General features: G+C 38.9%; 1 protein-coding gene across 3 annotated transcripts; it reads right to left on the reverse strand.

The window, feature by feature from the left end:
- Window positions 1-446: 446 nt before the first annotated feature.
- On the reverse strand, window positions 447-22,742 carry sqor (sulfide quinone oxidoreductase). 3 transcript variants are annotated; one of them, XM_047353573.1, is made up of 10 exons: window positions 22,589-22,742; window positions 21,741-21,951; window positions 21,433-21,603; window positions 21,279-21,332; window positions 19,065-19,259; window positions 18,760-18,969; window positions 18,467-18,650; window positions 3,161-3,228; window positions 2,780-2,958; window positions 447-2,682 (listed from the first exon to the last, which is right to left on the reverse strand). In XM_047353573.1, coding segments are annotated over exons 1-10 (1,332 nt in total). In that variant the 5' UTR covers window positions 22,591-22,742; the 3' UTR covers window positions 447-2,624. The 3 variants fall into 3 exon arrangements, with proteins under 3 accessions (XP_047209529.1, XP_047209510.1, XP_047209519.1); XM_047353554.1 differs by having other exon boundaries at window positions 21,741-22,004; window positions 22,589-22,705; XM_047353563.1 differs by having other exon boundaries at window positions 21,741-21,998; window positions 22,589-22,687.
- Window positions 22,743-23,135: the final 393 nt, after the last annotated feature.

Below are 23,135 nucleotides of genomic sequence, written 5' to 3' on the forward strand. Positions count from 1 at the left end.
TTTGCAATGTCCATTCCAAAAGTTATTAATTTGAGCTCTTACAATACAATTTGTATTGGATAATTCCTATGCTATTTATTCTAACAGCCAATGATGCCATTTTAACTAGCGTGAAAAGGAGGGATGCTATAAATGAATATCTAATCATCTAACTAGATAGGAATGTGTTTTGATAACAGCCTACTATTGTAGAAGTGACAGTCATGATCTTTTATAAAAATAAAATGTTCTAAGGACAGATGCCTGGATGGGTGCTAAGAACATTATCTTTTGCAGTATTTTTTGCTATAAAAATAATTTAAAAATTATTGTCAGCCTTTGCACGGCATACAGTCATAACCTCACAAAAATAAAACCCACCCATAATCAACAATTGTACTTCAAAACAGCATTGGGAATCAGTTGTGCAGCTTTGCTGCTAAACACCATCCAATAACTTCTTTCAATTATATTTTAGGCAACGTTTATTGATGTGATTATGGACCAGACAGTAAAAAATAAAAATTGTAAGAAAAGCAAAAGCACCCAAACATACTGCTTGAGGTTTGGACAAAGCATACGTTAGTTTATTATCACAGGACAACTAATTCTTCACACATTTTTTTTTCACCAATAAACAATACACTCATTCCTATCTCTAGATCTAGATCTGGCCTATCAACGAAAATAATATACATTACTTCATATTCAGAATGAAATACATTCATTTTCAAACAAGAGCCACAAAATAACCAGCCAGACATAAAGGAGGCAAAAAGGAATATATGGTTAATCATAAAGATGCAAAATGACCACTTAGCAACAGGTGACAACTGACAAATAAAATACAAAACAGCTGTTTAAAAAATATAAAAATTAAATGAAAAGCTCTATGAATCAATATGAGTTAAATTAAAACATTGATTTACAAGTAAATATATAAACCCAACTCAAAGGATCAGATTTGATTCATATTTTAACTTTATTTTATGAAGAACCAATATTTTTCTATTCTCATATTGTTTGTTTAACTTAATTGAAGTAATTTCGATAAGTCTTTTATTTTCTTTTAACACATTGTCTAAAAGCCTTTCTCAGAGTTGCCAGTCTTACTGCCTTTTCTTTTTATATTTGTCTGTACAAAATAAAACTGAAATGAAATTAAAGTTTAATAATACCTAAATAAATCAAAAAGTTTAATTAGTTAACCCCACAACGTGATGTGGAAAACTTTCAGTATAAGCTGTTTAAGACCATCCAACAACAAACAGACTGAAGGTATTCAGCGCTTTTCTACTCATGGTGACATAACAAATCACATTCATCCATTTGCAAGGTTCCCAAACAGCAACACATTTACACACAGTTTCAGACAAGTAAAGGTTCAGCGTCTTGTCGGAGGCCACTTTGACATGAATAAGGGGGTTAGCTGTAATCACAACCTTCAGACTACTCTTCCCACTGATCCACATGTGAAAAAAGGAAGATGAACTTGGAAGTGTTGGCCTGGTCATACATTTCTGCTGCACAGAGGCTACTGAGAATGCAGCAGTAATGTCGGGTGTAACACAACTGATTATTAAAAATGGACAACACGCATTCAATGTCTTAAAAAGAGAAATACAAAGCAGATCTGCACATAACATGAAGGTCGTATGTTATATTTTGATGAAAAATGAACTAAAGGGTAAAATAATGTTTAACACCAAGCAAACAATTTATTTCTATTTTTTAATTATTAAACAAGGAAAAAGACAAGAGTTTTAACATTATTGCCAATTTATTGGTTTATGGACAATACATCTTTGTTAGTCAATGATTTTTGCTTTGATTGTGTGGCCACCATGACATATAGAAAAAAAATCATAAATGTAGAAAAAACCTCCAATGCTGACATATAAAATATAAAAGAAAGCACTTATGGTTGTTTTCATGTTTATAGTCAAGCCTTTTTAAAATGAACTCCAGTAAAATATTTTAAATTGGACTCCTCTGTTTTCAGGATTAAAGTGAGATGAAAAAATGACGCTAGCTACCAGCACCACACACTTTTTACTGTAGCAACATGAAAAATAATGCATTCATATAGAGTCCTTAAAGACTGCCATAAGCACTAAAGCAGCAGAGTTAAGGCGTTCCTATGAAGATCTGCAAGGACTGATTAATGGGATTACACCAAAAACAGAAGCAAACTCAACATTGTGCTTGACCAGTTTGCACACTTGGCAGTTGTGAGCGTCGTTAGCTGGGCTGTGCATCAGTTAGTTGGATTAATCTGGATGCTGAACCCAGCTGTATGACACTGATCAAACTTCTCAGGAGAACAGTTCCTCTTTACCTGCTGGAGTTCTGAGCCACAGCTTCCTCTAGGTTCACCGCACATTTAGATGTCTGAAATCATTAAATCTTGTCAGCTCCTGCTCATCAGTGGAACCAAAAGTAGTCACTCATGTTAAAGTCATTTATTTTCGTTGTAACTATAAAAGCTCCACTTTTAGGCAGTTGAGATGAATCTGTTATTTCATGATGTTAAGATAATAGACAGGTGTGTGTGTCCTTTCAGGGATTAGGACATAATGAGTAGTTTACGGCTAGTTTCTCTGTAATTTATTTAGGAAACATAACATTTAGTTGATGGAGAGGTTTTACTTCATGCCAAGATGAAGGATCTTCCTGTACGGTCCAGGTCCCCCCCACAGGCCCCTGAGAACAGCAATAAAAAGACTTTGTAGCAGCCAATGCAAAAAAAAAAGGTATTACAATTAAGCATTTAATTGCTGACAATAAACCATATGCATACCGGAGAAGCCCGTGCCAGTAGAGGTGCGGCATCACATCGGCCTTCATGTAGTACATTAATCTTCGCTCTTTGGCTTGGTTGATTGGGAACGTTTCCAGTGGCTGTCCGTCATAGTCGAACTCTGCCAGGACAACTGTGTTGTAGCTCGTGACCAGTGGACAGGAGGTGTAGCCGTCATACTACAAAAAAAAAAAGTTTTAATGTTTTCTTTTTTTTTTAAAGGGGTGGCAGATTTAATTCAACCGAATACAGTCATCATAAAGAGGACATACACACCGTTCTTACAGCTGCTAAATGAGTAAACCAACCTCAGATGGACAAAAACACAGGCTATTTTCTGATCTAGCAGATTTTCTTTAAAGAGGAGACTAAGACACTTACCTTCTTATCTGGCTTCTGGTTTTTCAGTAATTTGCTGATGGTTCTGTTCAGGATCGCAGACTGTGCAGCTAAATAGACAAAAAAACAACAAGGTTTAAGTTAACTCTCTTTACAGAAGTGAGATGCTGCTGCTAAAATTAGCCCAACCCAGAGACTTTGCCCAACGCGAAACACTGATGGATGAAAATAGACAATAACACCTTAAAGTGAAAGTTCCACTTGTTTGAAGTAGGTTTCTGTTGACATGCTACAACTACTTAATATTTTCACTGATCTGACTATTATTACCTGAAAACCTAAACTCTTTTTCAAAGTGAGAGCATTATCTATCCCATGTAAGATATTGACTGTTCATTCTCTTAACTGCACCTCACTTAAATATAAAAACTATTGTTTTAAGTCTTTAATAGACAATTTTATTGTTTTTTCCAAGAACCCTGCAATGAAAAGTCACATCAACATTTCAGTAGCCTGTTCCTGGTATCTACAAAGAGTAACATGTTTAACCCTTTCTCTCTCCTAGACATGGCGATTGACTGAGCTTAACTGTAACAAACTCTATGTGCTCTCTTTCAGACTCTAACCTTGAAAACTGGCTCAGAGTTTCTGTTCTTTCTTTCTAGATGAAACGACTAAAGGAGCTACATCCATTAACATTTACTTTTCCTTCCCATAGAAAGTACTCCTGGATCAGTGCTTCTTTGTTCTCTTTGTGTCTCTGCTCTGTTCTCTCAAACCCCCAGTCGGTCGTGGCAGATGGCCACTCACACTGAGCCTGGTTCTGCTGGAGGTTTCTTCCTGTTAAAAGGGAGTTTTTCCTCTCCACTGTCGCTACATGAATGCTCAGTATGAGGGATTGCTGCAAAGTCAACGCCAGTGACTGTCCACTGTCTCTACATGCTCATCCAGGAGGAGGGAATGCTGCAAGTCACTGACTGGATGCAATCTGCTGGGTTTCCTTAGATAGAAAAACTTTTTATCCAATTTGAATAAAAAGCTAACTCCGACTGCACTGTTCAATTGTTAGGATTAATAGGAATGTATGTACCTGACTGTTATGAAGTGCCTTGAGACGACATGTGTTGTGAATTGGCACTATATAAATAAAACTGAATTGAATTGAATTAACATGCATTCATGATGTCCTTCAGCCCTAATGACTAAAATAGAGACATGTTATGATGGAAAAGAAAGACTGGATTTTAGAAAATGTGGCGTAATCACAACAGATATAAGTCAATATTCTACACTCATGTTTTCTAGGCCTGATATAAGAGAATCACGTGGTCGCGATATTATGGGAAAATACACATTTTATTCCCCCCTGTCTTTCCCATGTGTGCGTCCAGACCTCTATGTAACTGTTGGATGGGTGCGAAAACTTATCACTCATGTAAAAACTTTGTGTTGCAAGGCACCTGCACTATGCCTTCCTCCCTGTGTGTGTGAGATCATTGTTATCTTCGTGAGAACCAGCCTCCTTTCTGTCTCACACACACACACACCCTGTCTGAACTGTCTGTTGAATTGTGTATATAAATAAAGAGATAGGGTGTCAAAACTTGGTAGTTGCACTGCAAAGTGGGCTACCCTTGCTGCAAGTAACTCTGACTGTATCGTTCTTACCTCTGAGTTGACTAAATAATACCTAACATTATTTGGTCCTTCGTTGCCGGATTAATTCAATAATCTAATTTCTCTTAGCTTTAACAGTGACTCTGGGATCCGTTGGGGGAAGACTGATGTCGAGCGAAGCACCGCTGCACAGCCTCCATTAGCCGGAGTGGCTGACAGTCCCGGTGTGTGTGAATTCACACCTGGCCAGTGGGTTATCGCCTTCCTCAGCGCGGGTGACTCTCACAGGGTCTAGAGAGTCACCAAGAAGTCAACTCCGAGGTGAGACAGTTTTAAAATACAGTTCATAAGAAAAGTATTTAACAGTCGTTGGTAGTCTGTCGCCGGTAAGGACGCTGCATTGGGATGGTTTTATTCCACCGTGAAAGGAATAGTGACAAATTTGGTACAATCCCGCCGTGAAGGGGATTAAAGAAAACGACTGAGGATTATTCTCCTGAGAGGGAATAGAGTAAAGTGCTATATAAATAAAAGAAGAAAAGTACTTAAAAGTCGTTGGTAGTGCGTCGCCGGTAAGGACGCTGCATTGGGATGGTTTTATTCCACCGTGAAAGGAATAGTGACAAATTAAGGTAGGGCCCCGCCAAGAAGGGGGCCAAATAAAACGACTAAGGGTTATTCCCCTGCGAGGGAATAGCATAAGCGCTATAAAACTAAAAAGAACGGAGTAAATTGAGCTCATAAAATAACACCAAGTTAACTTAGAAAAATTACAAGGTACCTGAAACTAACTGTGTGACTGTGTTGTGTGTGTTTGGAGGACTAAGCATTTTAATAGAATCAGCAGGATTCTGCTAGTCCTGTGTTTTCTTTTGCCCAGATTAAAACTACGTACTGGTGACTTTGGAGATTCAGGTCGGATTTCATTCCAGAAAATTAACACCGCTGCGAATTAGTCGCAGTAGAAGGCCGTGTTAATGTCCTCTCCTTAAAGTCTCATGCCAGTGACCTTTTATCTGGGACATTTATACTACAATTAAACTAACATAAAACATAATGGGGAAGAAACAAAGTAAACTAATTGACTTAGAAGGGGATGTAAAGTTTATGGAGAACTATGTAAAAGGAGCAGGTATGATCTGTCATAGATGGAATAAAAAATAAAAAACATGGGTTTTTGGGCAAATTAGATACAAAGAATGTCTTAAAATTACAAGGGGATGTAAAATTAGAAATAATGAAAACTAAAAAGAGAAAAATAACAAAGAACAATGGGGAAGGGACAGAGAAAAAGCTCTGATTTAACAGAAATATGTACACGATGGCATAAAAATACAGATTTTCAGGTAACTTAATTATCACTGAAATCCTAAAACTACACGGGGATCATAAACTGGAGATTATGCATTCAAAAGATTCAAGAGACAATAAAAAACCTTGCCAGATTATAATTTCAAAGGGGACTTTTCAGTCCCTGAGTGCACACAGTTGATAAACAGATTAAAACAAAAAGATGAATTAAAAAAACAACAATAAGAGCAGCTTTTAACGGACATAGCCATAATACTGAGGCCTTAAGAAAAGCACAGAAAAAAACTTTCAGCTTAACTGAAAACAAATAAAGGGCGGCGGACTGCCACCTATCCCAGTTTAGAATACCAAGGTAGCCCCAAATTATAAAGACTAAGAAGTGGTTTTAGAGGACGTGGTAAAAGAAGTTAAAAGAGGAGGTGACAATGTGGACAACATGGAAACTGTCCAACTGGACAACCCAGTGAACAATGACTAGAGAAGAGAGAACAGAATGTTGTTAAAGAAGTAATCTGAGAGTAAAACATTTTGTAGGCAAGCATTAGTGAGAAACAGGTGCTTTAAAAATCATTCTATGGTGTTATACTACCAACAATATCATGATAAAATGCAAAAGATTCATTTTACAGGGAAATAATTCCATATTTGGCTCAGATTGTTTGCATTCTTGATTTTTCCTCTTTGAGAGAAGTTAAATTTCAGCTCTGTGAAACGACCTTGACAAAGAGATGCAGCTGCCTGAAAACAAAGATAAAACTTCTGCAAACAGCAGAAGCCTGTCTCTGCTGAAAGGTCTGAAAAACAAATTGTAACTCTACCCTGCATGTGTCAAACTCAAGGTCCGCGGGCCAAAACCGGACCCCAGAAGTTTAGCGATTCTCTAGAAGTAGAGCCTTTTAATATGGTGATTGTGTGCTTGAATGTTATCTTGTCAATCAATAAGCAGTTTTGTTTACATTCTGCCACAATCTGTCTTTTGAAAATGTTTTGAATCTTGCTCTTTATGTATAAAAAAAAAAAAGAAAGAAAAGAAAAATTGGCTAAAGTCTGCAGACACAAAATGAACTTGGATTGAAGCTCTAACTATGTTTATTTAATCTGAGATCCTCTCCAAATGCAACAGTATATGTCAGTCTACATGAGATACTAAAAACTTCACCTACTGGTATAATATAAAGATCTGAGTGAATATGTGAAACAAACAATGATGAAAGTTTTTCAACAGGTGATGCTCATCCAGGAGGAAGACAGTGTTCCTAGGAAATGCAGCTCATTCATTAACAATCAATTTTTCTCCTATAGGTGGAAGTTTTGCTGACTAATCATAGGCTGGATCTATGAAACATTATGAGCACAGAACAAATGACCAAGGTTCTGAATGACTTATGAACCTCACTGACCTGACAATGATAACATGACACCCAACAGACAACACCTTTAAGGTGGACCCACTAAGACCACCTTATTGATTCTTGGTGAATAAAAAAGAATTGAAGCGTTCAAAACAGACCTTGTGGAAACAAAAGGGGTTACGAGGAAACAATGTGCATTTTAAGAATAATAGAAGTCAAATTATGTTCAAAATTTTGCAAATAAAATGACTCTGAGAGAGAAATAAGTAAGTAGTGTGTGAATGTGTGTGAATGGGAATGACTGATTTCATTGTAATGCATCTTTGAGGGACCTTAAAAGCGCTAATAAAGGTCTGATGTTCTGATGATCTTTGCCAAACTTATATCTTAATAAGGTTTCCAGAATCTTTTCCGAAAAATCATATAAAGATGGCAAAGGTTCTACCTGTATTAAAAATACTGATAACCATAAGAAAGTTCATAGATCCGTCTTCAATTTTTCATAATTCTTTTACAAACAGGGTATTTAAACTTTCATGTGGCCAAATGTCTGTATTTGACTTTCTGTTTTTGTGAAATAAATGTCTGTTTCATGTTATGTAAAAATTAGAGTCCTCAACATTACCATAATAATATTAGGTCAGTTCTCTATGGTAAAACAAAAAGATTTTAACAGATGTTTAGACTTTTTCCAGTCAGGTTCAAAATGATTGAATTAGACTCAAACTTAACATAAGATGAAATGAACCTTAACAGAATTACTGAACTGGACTGAAATAGATAAAACTTTAGTTAATTGAAACAAACTTTAGTTACTTGAACTAAATACAAAGCTGACTGAAACTGTATGTTGTATCTATAAAACTGGGTAAGATAAACTAAGATTATAAGATATAATATGCCCTTCATTTTTTGTGTTCATCAGTGAGTGAGTTTTTATTTTTTATAAGAACTAAACCAAGCATTATTTATAATAATAGCAACTACCAAAAATATTGATCTCATTTTTAAATGTAATAAGGACTTACTTTATAAAATATGATAAAAAAGAATAATAAGAATTTGGAAAAACAGAGGCTTTAAACCTCTGCAGGAACAGCACTGACACTGTCAAAGGTAGATCCTAATACAGGAATCTGGAAGCTCATTCTGGCGTGGACAGTCAAAGTCCATCCAGGGACACATTTAGATGAGGCAGAGGGACAAATACAGGGCTTAGCTGAGAGCAAAGAGAGCAACATGCATCCTGCCCTAGCTGCTGTCCCACCTGAACTGTGGTCCCAATCATCAACTGATGTAGGGCTTATAAAGGGGTTCCCACCATACAAGGTTAAACTAATATCTGAAAAAAGGCTATCAGTCCACCAATACCCCTTAAAGCCAGAAGCTGAAGAAGGTACTAAGCCAATAATACAAGATATGTTGAAGTCAGGAATATTAAGAGAAGCACCTGACGCTACATGCAAGGCATATCTCACTGACATCGCTATTATTATCACAGCCAAACATAACTCTAAAAAGATGTGCCCTTTAAATCCAAGTACTCTAATACCTACTGCAGAAGATGGAAAACCACATTCTTATAAAGCAAAAGTTGAAGAAGACACCAAACCCAGACAAGACATTTCTCAAACCCTTACACCAGATTCATGTGTTGTGTTTGTAGATGGCTCAGCATCTAAAGATGAATATGGAAAGAATAGAGTTGGTTATGCAATAACAACCATCGACAGAATAATAGAAGCTAAATCTCTACCCAATACATGCTCAGCCCAAACAGTAGAATTATATGCTGTAGTAAGAGCATGTGAATTACATGAGGGACAAATACTTACTATATACACAGACAGCCAATACGTTTTCGGATCAGAGGTTTTAAAACATCATCAGGGACAGAACTAACTCATTTCAACCTATTAAAGAGAAAATGTCAGATCTGCTATTTATAGACACAGACGTGCTGAAAGACGCCCAACAGTCAGCACCCAAGACAGAAATAAAGGCCTGGCTAAAGAGAGGAGCACAGAAAAAAGATGACATCTATCAGATTGAAGATAAACCAATCCTCCCAAAAAATGTATACAACACAGCGGCTACAGTGACACATTGGGAAGACCCACGTGTCAAGGGGGGAATATGTCACATCTGGTAAAGCATTAATGCTACACTATAAATTTTTCTGCTATTCAAAGCATTTTTGCAGATCATGCATAATTTGCTGCAAACACGGGGGAAGAAATATTGCCTAGTTGCAATAGATGAACCTAGTGACACATTTCTTCCCCACATATGGTATCCCACAGATTATAAGGTCAGATAATGGAACTCATTTTGTAAATAAATTAATAGAACTAAGTTCTAATGCATTAGGGTTTCAGTTAAAGATTAAGGAAAACAATGGAAGAAACAGGGAGGCCATGGCCCAAATGCCTATCCCTGGTTAATTATGGATGAGAATAACTCCAAATCAAACTGGTCTTACTCCATTTGCCACCTACTGTACATCATTGTATAACTCCACCCACTATATTCTGAGCCTGAGATCACGTGACACCAAGTTGCTGATATAAATTTGTATTCTCAAAGAAATAGTACATGGCAGACCGTTTTCTCTGCCCTCTGACATGAATGAAATAGAGAAAGCACAACAGGAAACTTCATTAGCTGAGTCGATGAATAAAATGTTGCAGACAAAAGAAAAACAAATGTCCAGTGGTCTGCCGATAATCTCTGCTCCTATCCCACAGAACGACCTGAGGCCTGGAGACCTGGTCCTGATTAAGACACTCCACAGGAAGGATTGGAGCACTCCTTGGTGGAAAGGGCCGTTTCAAGTACTCCTGACAATGCCCACAGCTCTGAAAATAGCAGAGAGGCCTTCCTGGATCCATAAAAGCCGCTGTAAGCCAGTTTTGCCGTTACAGGAGCCAAACCAACCGACGGGGTAGCAGAAGGAAGTCCGGGTTCAAAGGAGTTGGAGGACCCATATGGCCCAGCGTCTCAAACCGGTGAAGAAAACAGCTGATCTGCGCCCAATTATAAAATGGCTCTCTGTAACATGTGGACAGGACTGATAAGCCTGAGCTTAATTCTGGTAGCAGGACTCTTTCTCTATCTAAAGCAGGATCCACAGGAGGTGATACCGAACCAGAAGAGATGGACATCAGACGGGACCCATCTCAGAACACTGACGGAAGGACATGACACACACCCATTTCTGCAAAATTACTGGTATCGTTATGTGTATGACACAGCTAAAACTCAAAATAAAACTGATTGTTATGTGTGTTCTATAATGCCCGTGCATTCCCAAGGCCCCACCATATATGTCAAAGCTATGAACCTCACTGAGATAAGTTGCGCCATATCAATGGGCCTGATAGGATATACAAATAAAAAGTTATTTCTTATGCCAGACCAATCTTTCAGTAACCAGAGATTAAATTATAGTTGTGACCCAGAAAACTGCACTTGCGACAGAAAACAATGGCAACCTCTCAACATTACAGGGAAATCAGAACCATTCAAAGCATATGTAACAGACCCCGGAAACCATCGACACTGCATAAGACAAAATGGATGTAGAAGATGTGTACATATTTGGACTTTGATAACAGGATTTCTGCTTTTTGGAATTGGTGGTTACCTGGCTTATCGAGTGATTGGCAAAATGTGGGCAGCTCTTCAAAGCGTTCCAAAGCTGCCTGCGATGTTGGATGGAGTCTGTAGCGCGATCAACACTCAGACTGAAATGTTAAGAGATCAGAATCGCAAGCTGGACACGATTCTTGAACAGAATCGCAGCCTGGCAGCGGTTGGACTCAGAGGTTAAAGGATATAATCTTGGAGAAGTGGTACGCTCCAGATCTGCGGAAAATACCAGAAATTTGACTATTTGGATTTGCAATTGAGACATACCAGTAAAACTCTTAAGGTAGTTGGAAATTCACAACTGCCTGAACCACAACATTTATTGTTTTTCTAAATCCAGCCCCCCAACGCGGCCTTGGCAACTTCTGCTAACTGGCTTTAGACAAAATATCTCCTGGATGTTATATAAACACAACGCTCTTCCCCAGCACTCCCCTACCAGCTGTGTGCTGATAGGACTATGCGGCCGATTGATAAAACTTCCAAGGACAATGTCGCTTCTATCAGTGTTGACAGTTTAATTCTTGCAAACACACTAAGACTTATATATTCGCACCCTCAAGATTCCACCATACCCTTGCTAAATCTTTAGTTATGTGTGTGTTGCTTACCCCTGCTGAGGTTCTTTGTACTATTTCAGACTCTATTCTGCTCAGAATAGAGTCTGAAATATGATTTTTCCCCCCCTCCTAACTTACTTTACCTAAATGTGTGATTTCAATACTTGTCATAGATTTTCAGATTTCTCAGAAGGATTACCAGCAAATACCAAATATTATTAGTATTTGGAAATTTGACTACAGCTGTTTTTACACCAATGACCAGAGATTTTTAGATTTCTTAAAAGGATTCATAGATTTTTAGATTTCTTAGAAGGATTGTATTACAACAATTTCATACCAGTGAAAGCCAAACATTATTAGTATTTAAAACGTTTGGACCTACCAGTGACCCAGCTTCTCTACCTAGACTTCAGTGAGTGCCCATGACTGTTACTGTTTGAATTATGGGACCACAGATGCCTCATACCAGCGACCTCAAGGATTAATATTATAATTTTTCTTCTAGCACCGGATTAATTCCTTACCACAGAGGACTTAATGAGCTAATTACCTCTATTAGAAAGACTGGATTAGAACCAGCTCTTACCAGTAAACTCCCAAGGATTATTGATGTCATTTGATTTGTTTTTCTGTGTTTGATGTTCTGTATCATTGTAATGTTTTTTTTCTCATGTACAGCACTTTGAGTGCATTGTTGCTGAAAATCACTATATAAATAAACTTGACTGTAAAGATTTCTACAAAGTTTGGGTAATTTTACTAATGTTTTAGAGTGTAACTGCTGTGAAACAATCTGAGACTCCTTGGTCTAATTTTACCATTTTCTGTGCCATTCTGGAGATGCTGCTCCAGGGGGCAGTGTTGCTTCCTTAGATGAATGAAGATGGATAAATGACAAAGTATAAATATTTGTTGGCAAACATTAACAACTATACTCACAGTACAACTGGAAGTTAACAGATTAACAGGTTATAGAGGACATGGTGGATGTAGTGCACCTCTTAGTTTTATTACTTTTATGACTGAAGGAGGACTGACTGTCATTGTCAGTGGACCAACATAAAAAGATTAGGACACTACACCGGAAAGAAATACAAATAAAGAAAAGAGACTTTAATTTTTTTTGTGAAATGTGATAAAAACATTCTTGTGGGGAATAAATTAGGACAAACATTCCCGTTTAAATGGCTAAAATCAAGCACAGATATATCACATCAGATGCATATAATTAAAAACACCATTACTCAGCATTTTAAAGGAGAGCCGCCCTGTCAAAACCTTTGTCATTTACTTTCCCCTGACTGGAAAAAAGTCCACAGGTGAAGAACATTTCAGAAAACTGGCAACACACTCCGGTCTGGCTGTCCAAGTGAGTTCACCCTGAGAGCAGACTACAAGGTGCTACAAGAAGTCTCCAAACCCCCTAAAATGTCATCACAGGACCTACGACAGGCTCTAATAAAATCAGAAAGAGACTGCACTTTCATGAAGCCTTTGTTTTCTCTGGCAAACTTCAGTAAGACTTTCATGTTTTTCCTAGAAAGCTGACAATGACCAGAAGTTCAGGAATAATGTTCTTTAGATAGTTGGATTTAAAACTTGTTTGGAAACCAGAACCGGGGATACGTTTGGCTTAAACTAAATGCAGCATTTCAGGAAAAGAATCGCATCCACTATGTGAAATGTGGAGGTGAAAGTGTCATGGTTTAGAGATGCTCTGCTGGGCAGGATCTGGCCATCTTACCAACATAGAGCCCACCATGAATTCTATCAGGATTTAGAGAGTCATCGTAGAAAATGTAAGACTATCTGTAAAAAATTAAAGCTGAAGCAGAACTGAACCCTGCAACATGACAATGACCCAAACATACCAGTAAATCCACCAAGGACTGGCTCTAGTCAAAGCTCAGATCTCCATCTCAATGAGATGATGTGGGGTGTCTTGAAACAGGTTGTACACGCAGGAAACCCCTCAAACATCTTAGGGCCAAAAGTGAAGACAGGGATAAATTTTTCTCAAATCGATGTCAGATAGGCACAAAAAGCATATCAGAAGTTATTTCACTGTAATGGGATTAACACTGGCTATTAGGGATTAGGGCGTCATCACTTTTTCCTCAGAAAGAAAACACACTTTGTTCCTCTTTCTTTATTGAGTAAAACAAGGTAGAAACAAGTAGAATTGAATCACTTCATTTTTCAGAGATAAATAAACAAAAGATATTAATGTGAATATTTCTTAATAAAGATATGGTAATAGTGAATATTTAACAGGAAATCCTAATTTTTTCACCTGACTGTACATGAACTCAGCTTTACCCCGCGATGGAAAAACACACGCAAACAGTCCAGAGGAGATTAAAGTTTCAGGGGATAAAGACGCACAGTAGCACAGTTATGCCGTGCTTTAATTATTCTGTTTAGATGAGCGTTTACAGTCATCTTTATCTGAGTGGCTGTCTGAACATGATGCAGGATCATTGTGAAATAATGAAATAAAATAATTAAAAAGCAAACGAGTCTGAAAATACAAGTTTGGATAACCACCAGCTGTTGTGCTCTCCGACCTTTAAATCAGGCACACGGCAATAAAGGCAGCGAGATCACACCTTCATCAAGACTACAGCAAAGTAGCAACAAAGTCACTTATCTATGATACAAGCAGCCTAAACAGGTAGCAGGAGGAGTTCAAAACCTCAGTTAGGATGTGGGTCTGGTATTAACGATTTAATTTAAGGAGACATACTTTATTGAAAGACTTAATCCAGGTATTTGTTCTATGCAGCTATTTTAGGGAATCGGAATCCAACCAGCTCTTTGCTGCCTGGCTTTGATTTATTTTATATAAACTAATGCACATACCACAATGTTTATGTTAAAGCCAAAGTTAAATTCAAAGCTAAAATAAAAGGTCAAATATTTTATAGTTAATTGGATGCATAATCATACTGCCTGTAAATTGGATAAAATCTCACATTTTTTGGCACTAAAAGTTTCCAATAGCACAGTGACCAGATAACAGAAATATACACTATATTGCATAAAGTCTTTGTGTGTCTACTTTTACATGTACATGAACATTGATAGCATCCTATTCTCAAACTATAAGGTCCAGTTTGTTGATGGACCCACCATGACCAGCAATAGCAACTTTATCTATTCTGTGAACATTTTCCACAAGGTTTAGGTGTGTTCACAGTTAGATGTGAAAACCAGAATGGCAGCCTTTGCTCTAATTCATCCTAAAGGTGTTCAAGAAGGTTAAAGGTCAGGACTCTGTGCAGGCCAGTCAAGTTTCTCCACACCTGCAGCCATGGATGTGATTGTAACACCAGAATTCATTGATTTGGTGGTGTGACCCAACACTTTTGGCAATATTGTAACTAGAAATCGTACAGACACACTTGGTTCAATAAGCCAGCCAGTAGGCCAGGCAAACTGGGACCTCAAATATGATCCTCAGATATGGGTTAAGAAATAGGAGAACCTTTTAAAACAACAAAATCAGCACTGCCCCATCATTTAAGGTTTTATAGTAGAGCAGCTAGATGAAAGTCAGACTACAGACTACAACAGCACGCCCAGGTTTTTTGTCCAAGGGCAGTCAAAGTTACCGTGGAAAGATAAGTACAAAGATCTAAGGTCTGAGCTGTTGTAAACTAAACTATCTGAGGAGAAGTCCAAACACTGTATTCTGGTAAACACCAAACACGGATCATCACTGCCAAACCTAACCCTGTGATGTGTTGTTTCTCAGCAGCAGGAGCAGGAAGACTCGGAAGAAATAAATGGAGCTAAACAATAGAATTCCCCTCAAAGCAGCACTTGGGATTATATGAAGTTTAAAGCTGGACATCTGATTAACTTTGACAGCAAATTGACATTTATCACCATCATCCCTGAACAGGACACCGCCCTCGGCACACTGTACTTTGCTACTTTCGTTCCCAGAGAGGAAATTTTGATTAGCTTTGCAGTCCCATGGCAACAATTTTATGACTTGCTTATCTTTGTTATCTTAATGATAAAAAATTAACAATAAATTACAACCTAATTACTAATGTCCTTGCCTCAGAAGGTAGTAATCAATTCGATCCAAATTCAGACAAACAGTGACCATTTCTCTTTCAATTCACTTGTGTTTAATTTAATCTCAGTATCTCCAGCTGTTATCTGAAGGCTTTAGAGTTTTTTTTTAGAGAACATTAGAGAACAAATAGCATCATGAAGTCCAAGGAACACAGCAGATAGGCCAGAGAGAAAGCTATGAGGAGTTTTAGAGCAGGGTTATGGTATAAAACAGTATTCCAAGCTTTGAACATCTCGAGGAGAATTGAACAATCCATCATCTCTAAATGGAAAGAGTGTGGTTCTGCTGCAAAACATACCAACACATAGCCACCAACCCAAACTGACAGGCTTGGCAAATAAAGCATCAATCAGAGAGGCTGCCAAGAGGCCTGTGGTAACTCCAGAGGAGCTGAGGAGCTCCACAGCTCAGGTGGGAGAACCTTTCAACAGGACAGCTATTGGTCGATAACTACATATCTGGCCTTTATGGTAAAGTGTCAAAAAGAGAGTCCCATCAGAGATTTTCCACGAGCCAAGCAGGAGACAAAGCAAATATTCTAAAGGAGGGATTGTGGTCATAAGAGACGAAAGCTTTTTGGCCGACATTCAGAATGCTGTGTGCTATCCTGAACATCCCCGTGGTGAAACAGCATCATTCTGTGAGGATGTTTTTCTCTAGCAGGGAGCGGGAAGCTGCTCAGAGTTGAAGGGAAAATGAATGAAACTAAATACAGAGCAATCGTGGAAGAAAATTTGTTAGAGCCTCCAAAAGATTGTAGACGGGTGCAGATGGTCACCGTTTAGCAGAACAACCCTAAACATACAGCCAGAGCTGCAATGGAATGGTTTAGATCAAAGCATATTCATTAGTTAGAATGGCCCAGTCAAAGCCCTAATGATGTGTGGCAAGATCTTCAGACTCTCTGCATCCATCCTGACTGAGTTTTTCGTTAAAAAGAATGGGTCAATGTTTCATTATTTACAATAGATGTGCAGGTAGAGACATGCACAGGTAGAGACATTCCCCAAAAGATTTGCAGCTGAAAGGTGGGCCAATTACACATACTTGCCACACTTTCTAGATTTATTTGGAAACCATTTTCCTTCCACTTCGAAATAATGCACTACGTTGTGTTGATCCATCACATAAAATCCTAACGAAAAACAATAAAGTTTGTGGTTGTAATGTGACAAAATGAGGAAAGATTTAAGGGGTAGGAATAGTTTTGCAACACAATGCAAGTGGCTGTCTTCACTTTTCATTTGTTGCACCTAACCACCATTAGAGAAGCAAAACAGAAACCCTCCCAGACTTTGTGGTGCAGCCTTTAAGTAACCCTTTCCATTATTATGCAACAAGAATAATCTTTCAGCATAACAATGACTCTGCTAAAAGCAAAACTGGTTTGGGTTCAAGACATGCTGTTTTACACATCCTTGTAACATCCCAGACTTCATTCAGAGAAGCTGTTTGTATGGGAATGCTAATGTCTGACATGATCTGGACCGGACAGGTCCCACCGCTGGCAAAAATGTCATTATAAGGAGAATTTACAGTGAGCAAGAAATGCATGCTTCTGTGGCAGCAGATAAAGGAGCTAATTTAAACAAAGCTCATCTGGCAGAGGAGATAATGACATTCAGGAATTTATCTCTGTCCTGAATCCAACCAAGGATCATACTAGATAACCTAAGTCCAAACTACACGAGACTGGAGCCTTCTTTTTGATTCATTTCTGGACCTCATGTGTCACATCTGTTGCATTATACAGAGATTGTGTTGTGTCGTACATCCATTCAAAAGTGGCTCTGGAGGAAGTCTGGACCTGATATGTAAAAACCAGGTAGACATTTGTGGTAACCTCCAGACACAAATCAGGAGAGACCTAAATATGGGAGCTAACAAATCCATCCGAGCTCTGGGTGTCCTTTTAATGGTTTTTTAAAAGTTGGTCAGCCTTTGTCTTTCTTAAGCCAAAGGTCGCTCTTTATTTAGCCAAACAGACACTCAAAGTCAGGCTAGACTCTCCAATTTGATCAACTCTAAATACCAACAACAGCTTGATATCTGTATATGCTCTTGTGTTGACGTCTTTTCATCTTAGGGAGATAGTTGGCATCATACCTGAAGGACCCTCAGATGGTCCGTACGAAAGAGGGGATAAACCACTCAAATCTAATTTAGGGTCTTAATGCATAAATAAACGATTGCATCCTTAAATGCGTATCACATTTGTCCATGCAATACTTAATTAATTAAATGTCTCATGACAGTAAAGATGTAATGTTTTAATAAATTTTCCATTTAAAAAAGGAGAAAACAGTTTGCTGTAAAACCAAAGAGGTCTGAATCCTTTCCGGAAACACCACATGTTGTTTAGAATGAATGTGTACAGAGACATAAAGAGATTTCACTTTACTGCTCTTCACTGCCTTTGTATTAGTTACATCTTATAACACCTAGATTACAAACTGTAACAAGGAACTAACCAGGCATACAGGGTTTATCTGATTTATAATACATCATAAAATGTAATTAGATCATTATCCCCATGACTGAACGCAAAGATGTGGCCTAAAAGATAACATAAAAAGAAACCATTATTACTAATCTTAGGCTTGGTTTATACCTTTATGATGCTGTGCAAACAATACAGATTTTAAAGATTAAAGCATTTAAAATACAAAACAAATATCTTATATGCTCATAGAAAATACAAGCACTAACCGCATACAGCAATCCAGCAGTTTCAGGATCATTAAAACCAACAGCGATCACTTACCGACAGCGGCTCCGGTTTTTGCTGTGGGAAGGTTGCTGCAGTCTCCAATCCCAAACACATTTGGATATTTGTTATGTTGGAGCGTTTCTTTGTTTAAATCCAGCCAGCCGTTCTCATCAGCGAGTGGACTGCCTTTAACCACCAGGCTGGGCCCCATCGGTGGCGTGACATGAAGCATTTCATACTGGTCCACAAAACAGGGCAGTTTAACACCAAATTATCAGGACAAATTAGAAAGAACTTTGTTTAAAAGGTTGGGCGATGGAAAGTGTGACTTAAAGTGAGGTAGTTACCTCAAACACTTTGGTTTCCCCTGGATTGTCGAGATTTTCAAACACGGCTTCTTGTTTGTCTGGCCGCACTTCTATCAGATTGTGTCGGAGGTTTATTTGTAGGTCGCGGGTTTTCACGATGTCCCACAACGTGTCAGCGTACTTCTTGATCCCAAAGAGCACTGGAAGTGATGTGTTGTAGATCACGTTAGCCTTTGCCCTTTTTCCTGTCTTAAATACGTAAATATAAAGGCGTCTTCATGAAATTAAGAACAACACATTTGAACTTTTAAGCACATTATCACTACATCCCAAAGATTAAGTACCTTTCTAAAGTAGGCATCCGATAAGTACATGATCTTCTGTGGCGCACCGGCACATTTCACAGGAGTGTTTGGGAAAGTGAAAATGGCGTTTCCCTCTTTGAAGTTCTGCAGAGCTTTCCATGTTTTCTCCACCGTTGTGACAGAGTAGTTTGATCCAATCTTTGGATGCTCAAATGCCTCAGGCAAGCCTTTAATCTACACAAACAAAACCCACTTTAAAAGGAAAATAAAAGGCTTGTGGTCAGCTCATCTCTTTACCAATTTGACCACTATTTTTGTACCCATGCGTTATACGTTTGGCCCTGCATACATCCATCTGGTATGCATGAATAAACCATTTAATTCCCATAAAAAAAAACATTTCAAAACAGGTGCATCTACACAAATTGGAATATCATCGAAAGGTTAATTCTACTCCCCTACATTATATACATTTATTACACACACTGATACATTTTAAGTGCTTATTTCTATTAATGTTAATTAGCACTTAGAGCTAAAGAAAACACAAAATTCTGTATCTTAGAATATTACATAAAATGAATAAAAAATAGAGTTTCAGTACTGAAATGTCAGCCTACTAAAAAGTATATCTATGTACTGTACAGTATAGGTATTAATCCTTGTTTGGGGCTCCTTTTCCGTGAATTACTGCATCAGTGCAGCGTGGCACGTAGTTGATCAGCTTGGTGCTCTGCTGAGGTGTTTAGGAAGTCCAGGTTGCTTTAAAAGCAGCCTTCTGCTTATCTGCATTGTTGGGTCTGGTGTCTCTCATCTTTCTCTGGACAATACACCAAAGGTTGTCTATGGGGTTCGAGTCAAGCCCGTTTGCTGGCCAATCAAGCACAGTGATAAGAAGGTCATTAAAGCAGGTACCAGTACCTGTGGCAGTGTGGACAAGTCCCAAGTCCTGGTGAAAAATGAAATCAGCATCTCCATAAAGCTTGTCAGCAGAGGGAAGCATGGAGTGCTCTAAAATGTCCTGGTAGATGGCTGTGTTGACTGTGGACTTCAGAAAACACAGTGGACCAACACCAGCACATGACATGGCACCACAAATAATTACTGACTGTGGAGGCTCCCAAGCGACATGAATTCAGATTCTGTCCCTATTCCTCCAGACTCTGACCTTGATTTCCAAATGAAACGCAAAATTTACTCCTATCTGAAAAGAGGACTTTGGGCCATTAAAAACAGTCTAGTCCATTCTCTCCTTTGCACAAGTAAGATGTTTTCTAACTTTGTCTTTGGTTTAGGAATGGCTTACCTAAAGTAATTTGAGAGTTGTAACCAATTTCCTGTGTGGTGGTTCTTGAAGCTCTGACTCCACAATTCACACCCACTGAACCTCCCCAAACACTTGAATCTGCTTTGCTTCACAATCTTATCAAAGCGGGCTGCACGGTGGCGCAGTTGGTAGCACTGTTGCCTTGCAGCAAGAAGGTCCTGGGTTCCCGGCCAGGAGTCTTTCTGCATGGAGTTTGCATGTTCTCCCCGTGCATGCGTGGGTTCTCACCGGGTGCTCCGGCTTCCTCCCACAGTCCAAAGACATGCCTGTTAGGTTAATTGGTAACTCTAAATTGCCCTTAGGTGTGTGAATGAGTGTGCGCGTGGTTGTTTGTGTGTTGCCCTGCGATGGACTGGCGACCTGTCCAGGGTGTATTCTGCCTCTCGCCCATAGACTGCTGGAGATAGGCACCAGCTCCCCTGCGACCCACTATGGAATAAGCGGTAGAAAATGACTGACTGACTGACTCTTATCAGAGCCGCAGATATCCTTGTTGCTTGTGCACCTTTTTCTACCATACGTTTTCCTTCCACTTAACTCTCGACAAGCACGCTCCAATACAGCACTCTGAGCAGCCATCTTTTTAGCGATGGTATTTTGTGGGTTTACATCCATGTTAAGGATGTCAGTGAACATCTACTGGACAACTGTCAAATCAGCGGTTTTACTGGTTTCGTGCAATATGCTCCGATCTTTGGGCCAGTTAAGGTTTATGAAGTACAAATGATTATATGACCCCTGATCAAACCATAAACTAACTAACCAACTTCCTGCTTCCTTTCTGTATCAGAAAGTGTCAGATATGACAACTCCAAAACTGCACAAGGTCAAAACGGCGAAGGGGTGAAATGACCAGCACTGTAATGTAATTAGAGTTATGAAGAATGTAAGAGGAGAAACAATGAGAACAGAAAGTGTGACCTTACCTTTTCATAATGGAGCTGTAAGCCAAGAGCCACTATCAAATATTCATAAGAGATCTGTAGGGAAGATAAGAATCACTTAGGACCGATTTCAAAATCAACAACTAATCTCAGAATTTCCCTGAAGACTCTTTCAGGTATCCAGTAGTTAAATCACCTCAGTCCCATCGTCTATAAGAACAGTGTTTGTGTCTGGGTTTATTTCCTGGACCTTGGATTTCACCCACTTCACACCAGACGGCATAACACTGGCAGTGGGACGAGCCGATGAGGCAACAGTTTTGGCTCCAGCCCCAACAAGGGTCCATATTGGCTGATAGTAATGCACCTGAGAGATACAAAAAAAAAAACTAGCTAGATAAGAAGTCTGAAAAGAGCTTTTGCAACTTTACATTATTTACTCCAGTGGTGCAATGGCAGAAAAAAAAGTAGTTATTATGTGATCATAAACTCCCGTATCCTTGCCTCGGATGGCTCCACAACGGCCACATTCTCGGCTCCAAACATTCTCTTCATCCGTGCACTCATGCAAATCCCCCCACTTCCTCCTCCAAGGACCAGCATCTTGTAGTGCTGCTTGGCAGAGGCACGGCTGCTGGTGTGGAGGTGAGAGACAGCATCGCCTGTGGGGTGGCACAGCCTCAGGCAGCGCAGCGAAGCCATTCTGACCATGATCCTTGATGGGCAAATCATTTCCGTTCAGCAGCAATTCACCAAGGCAATCTGGGCCTCAAACGAAAAATCTTGCAACAATATACACTTCCTGTTTTGCTGCTGCTACATCTAGTATTTTACAGAACTGAGGTGGCAACTTGTTTATACAGTGGCAGGAACAGTTAGAATAAATAACCCATTCAGATAACCTCTTTACATAGTTTCTTGCAGATGAATCAAATGCTAACTCTGCTACAGGATCATGTGACAATACAATAAGGTCTTTAAAACCCACAGATACTGTGACATACAGTTGAATCACAGCAGCCTTAGAGAAACATAATATAATGTCCACAACTTTAAATATTTTAATTGTTTTCAGCGGTGAAGGTAAATTAGCTATTAAAACTGACTTCTCTATTTTGACTGAAATGTAATACTGAGTATACAAAAACAACAGCCTTGTATAAAAGAGCCAGACAACCAGCTGAAGCAAACAGCTTTATCAGAGCACAGCGGGAGAAAGCGGATCTGGACTGATCCAACTGTAGGTGCATGCTGCGTAGTCAACTGTCCTCATAGCAATCATTCCTGTACACACACACACACACACCAGAAAATATTATGCACCTTTGTAAGATAAAAGGCCAGACACTTACATTAAAGAGCAGGTTTTCACCGCCTGTTTTGGCCGCCAATTCTGACCCAAAAAAAAGCAAAAATCTTTGGACGACTAAATTCTTCCTGTTTACTCCTCGGTGGAACATCAACTGAATAGCTGTGTGGACTTCAAAGCGCGATGAAATAACAGACTTCCAGATTCCTCCCCTCACACGACGGACAGAGTCAACGTCCAATCAGAATGTATTCTTGGGACATTTATCCCGCCTTTTCAGTGGTTCGACCAACCATAAATGAGTACTTGAAACAGTGAATTAAACGTTAAACAGTTCATTTATAACGGTATAAATCGTAAACAGAACTCAGCAGCGACGTGAAGAATGTAGTCTACACCAGCTCGTTTCTTGTGGTGTGGATAATTTCTGTAGGGCGAAATTTGACAGCTGCTGCTGTTTAACCATAAGGGTACAAAAGACACTTCTAAGTGGGCGTGTTTGGATCGGAGCCAGAATGTAGACGGAGCCCTTCCCTTTGCAATTTGGTTATGCACCAAGGACAGAAACAAGGCAAGAGTGCAGTTGGTTA

The sequence above is a fragment of the Girardinichthys multiradiatus genome, chromosome 2 (assembly GCF_021462225.1).
Source record: "Girardinichthys multiradiatus isolate DD_20200921_A chromosome 2, DD_fGirMul_XY1, whole genome shotgun sequence".
NCBI classification, from domain to species: Eukaryota; Metazoa; Chordata; class Actinopteri; order Cyprinodontiformes; family Goodeidae; genus Girardinichthys; species Girardinichthys multiradiatus.

Coding starts and splice junctions, on each gene's coding strand:
- sqor (XM_047353554.1), bottom strand. CDS start 21,968: ATGATTTGCCCATCAAGGATCATGGTCAGAATGGCTTCGCTGCGCTGC. Junction 18,970..19,064: donor CGGATGCCTACTTTAGAAAG/GTACTTAATCTT, acceptor TACGTATTTAAG/ACAGGAAAAAGGGCAAAGGC. Junction 2,959..3,160: donor ACCAGAAGCCAGATAAGAAG/GTAAGTGTCTTA, acceptor TTTTTTTTGTAG/TATGACGGCTACACCTCCTG.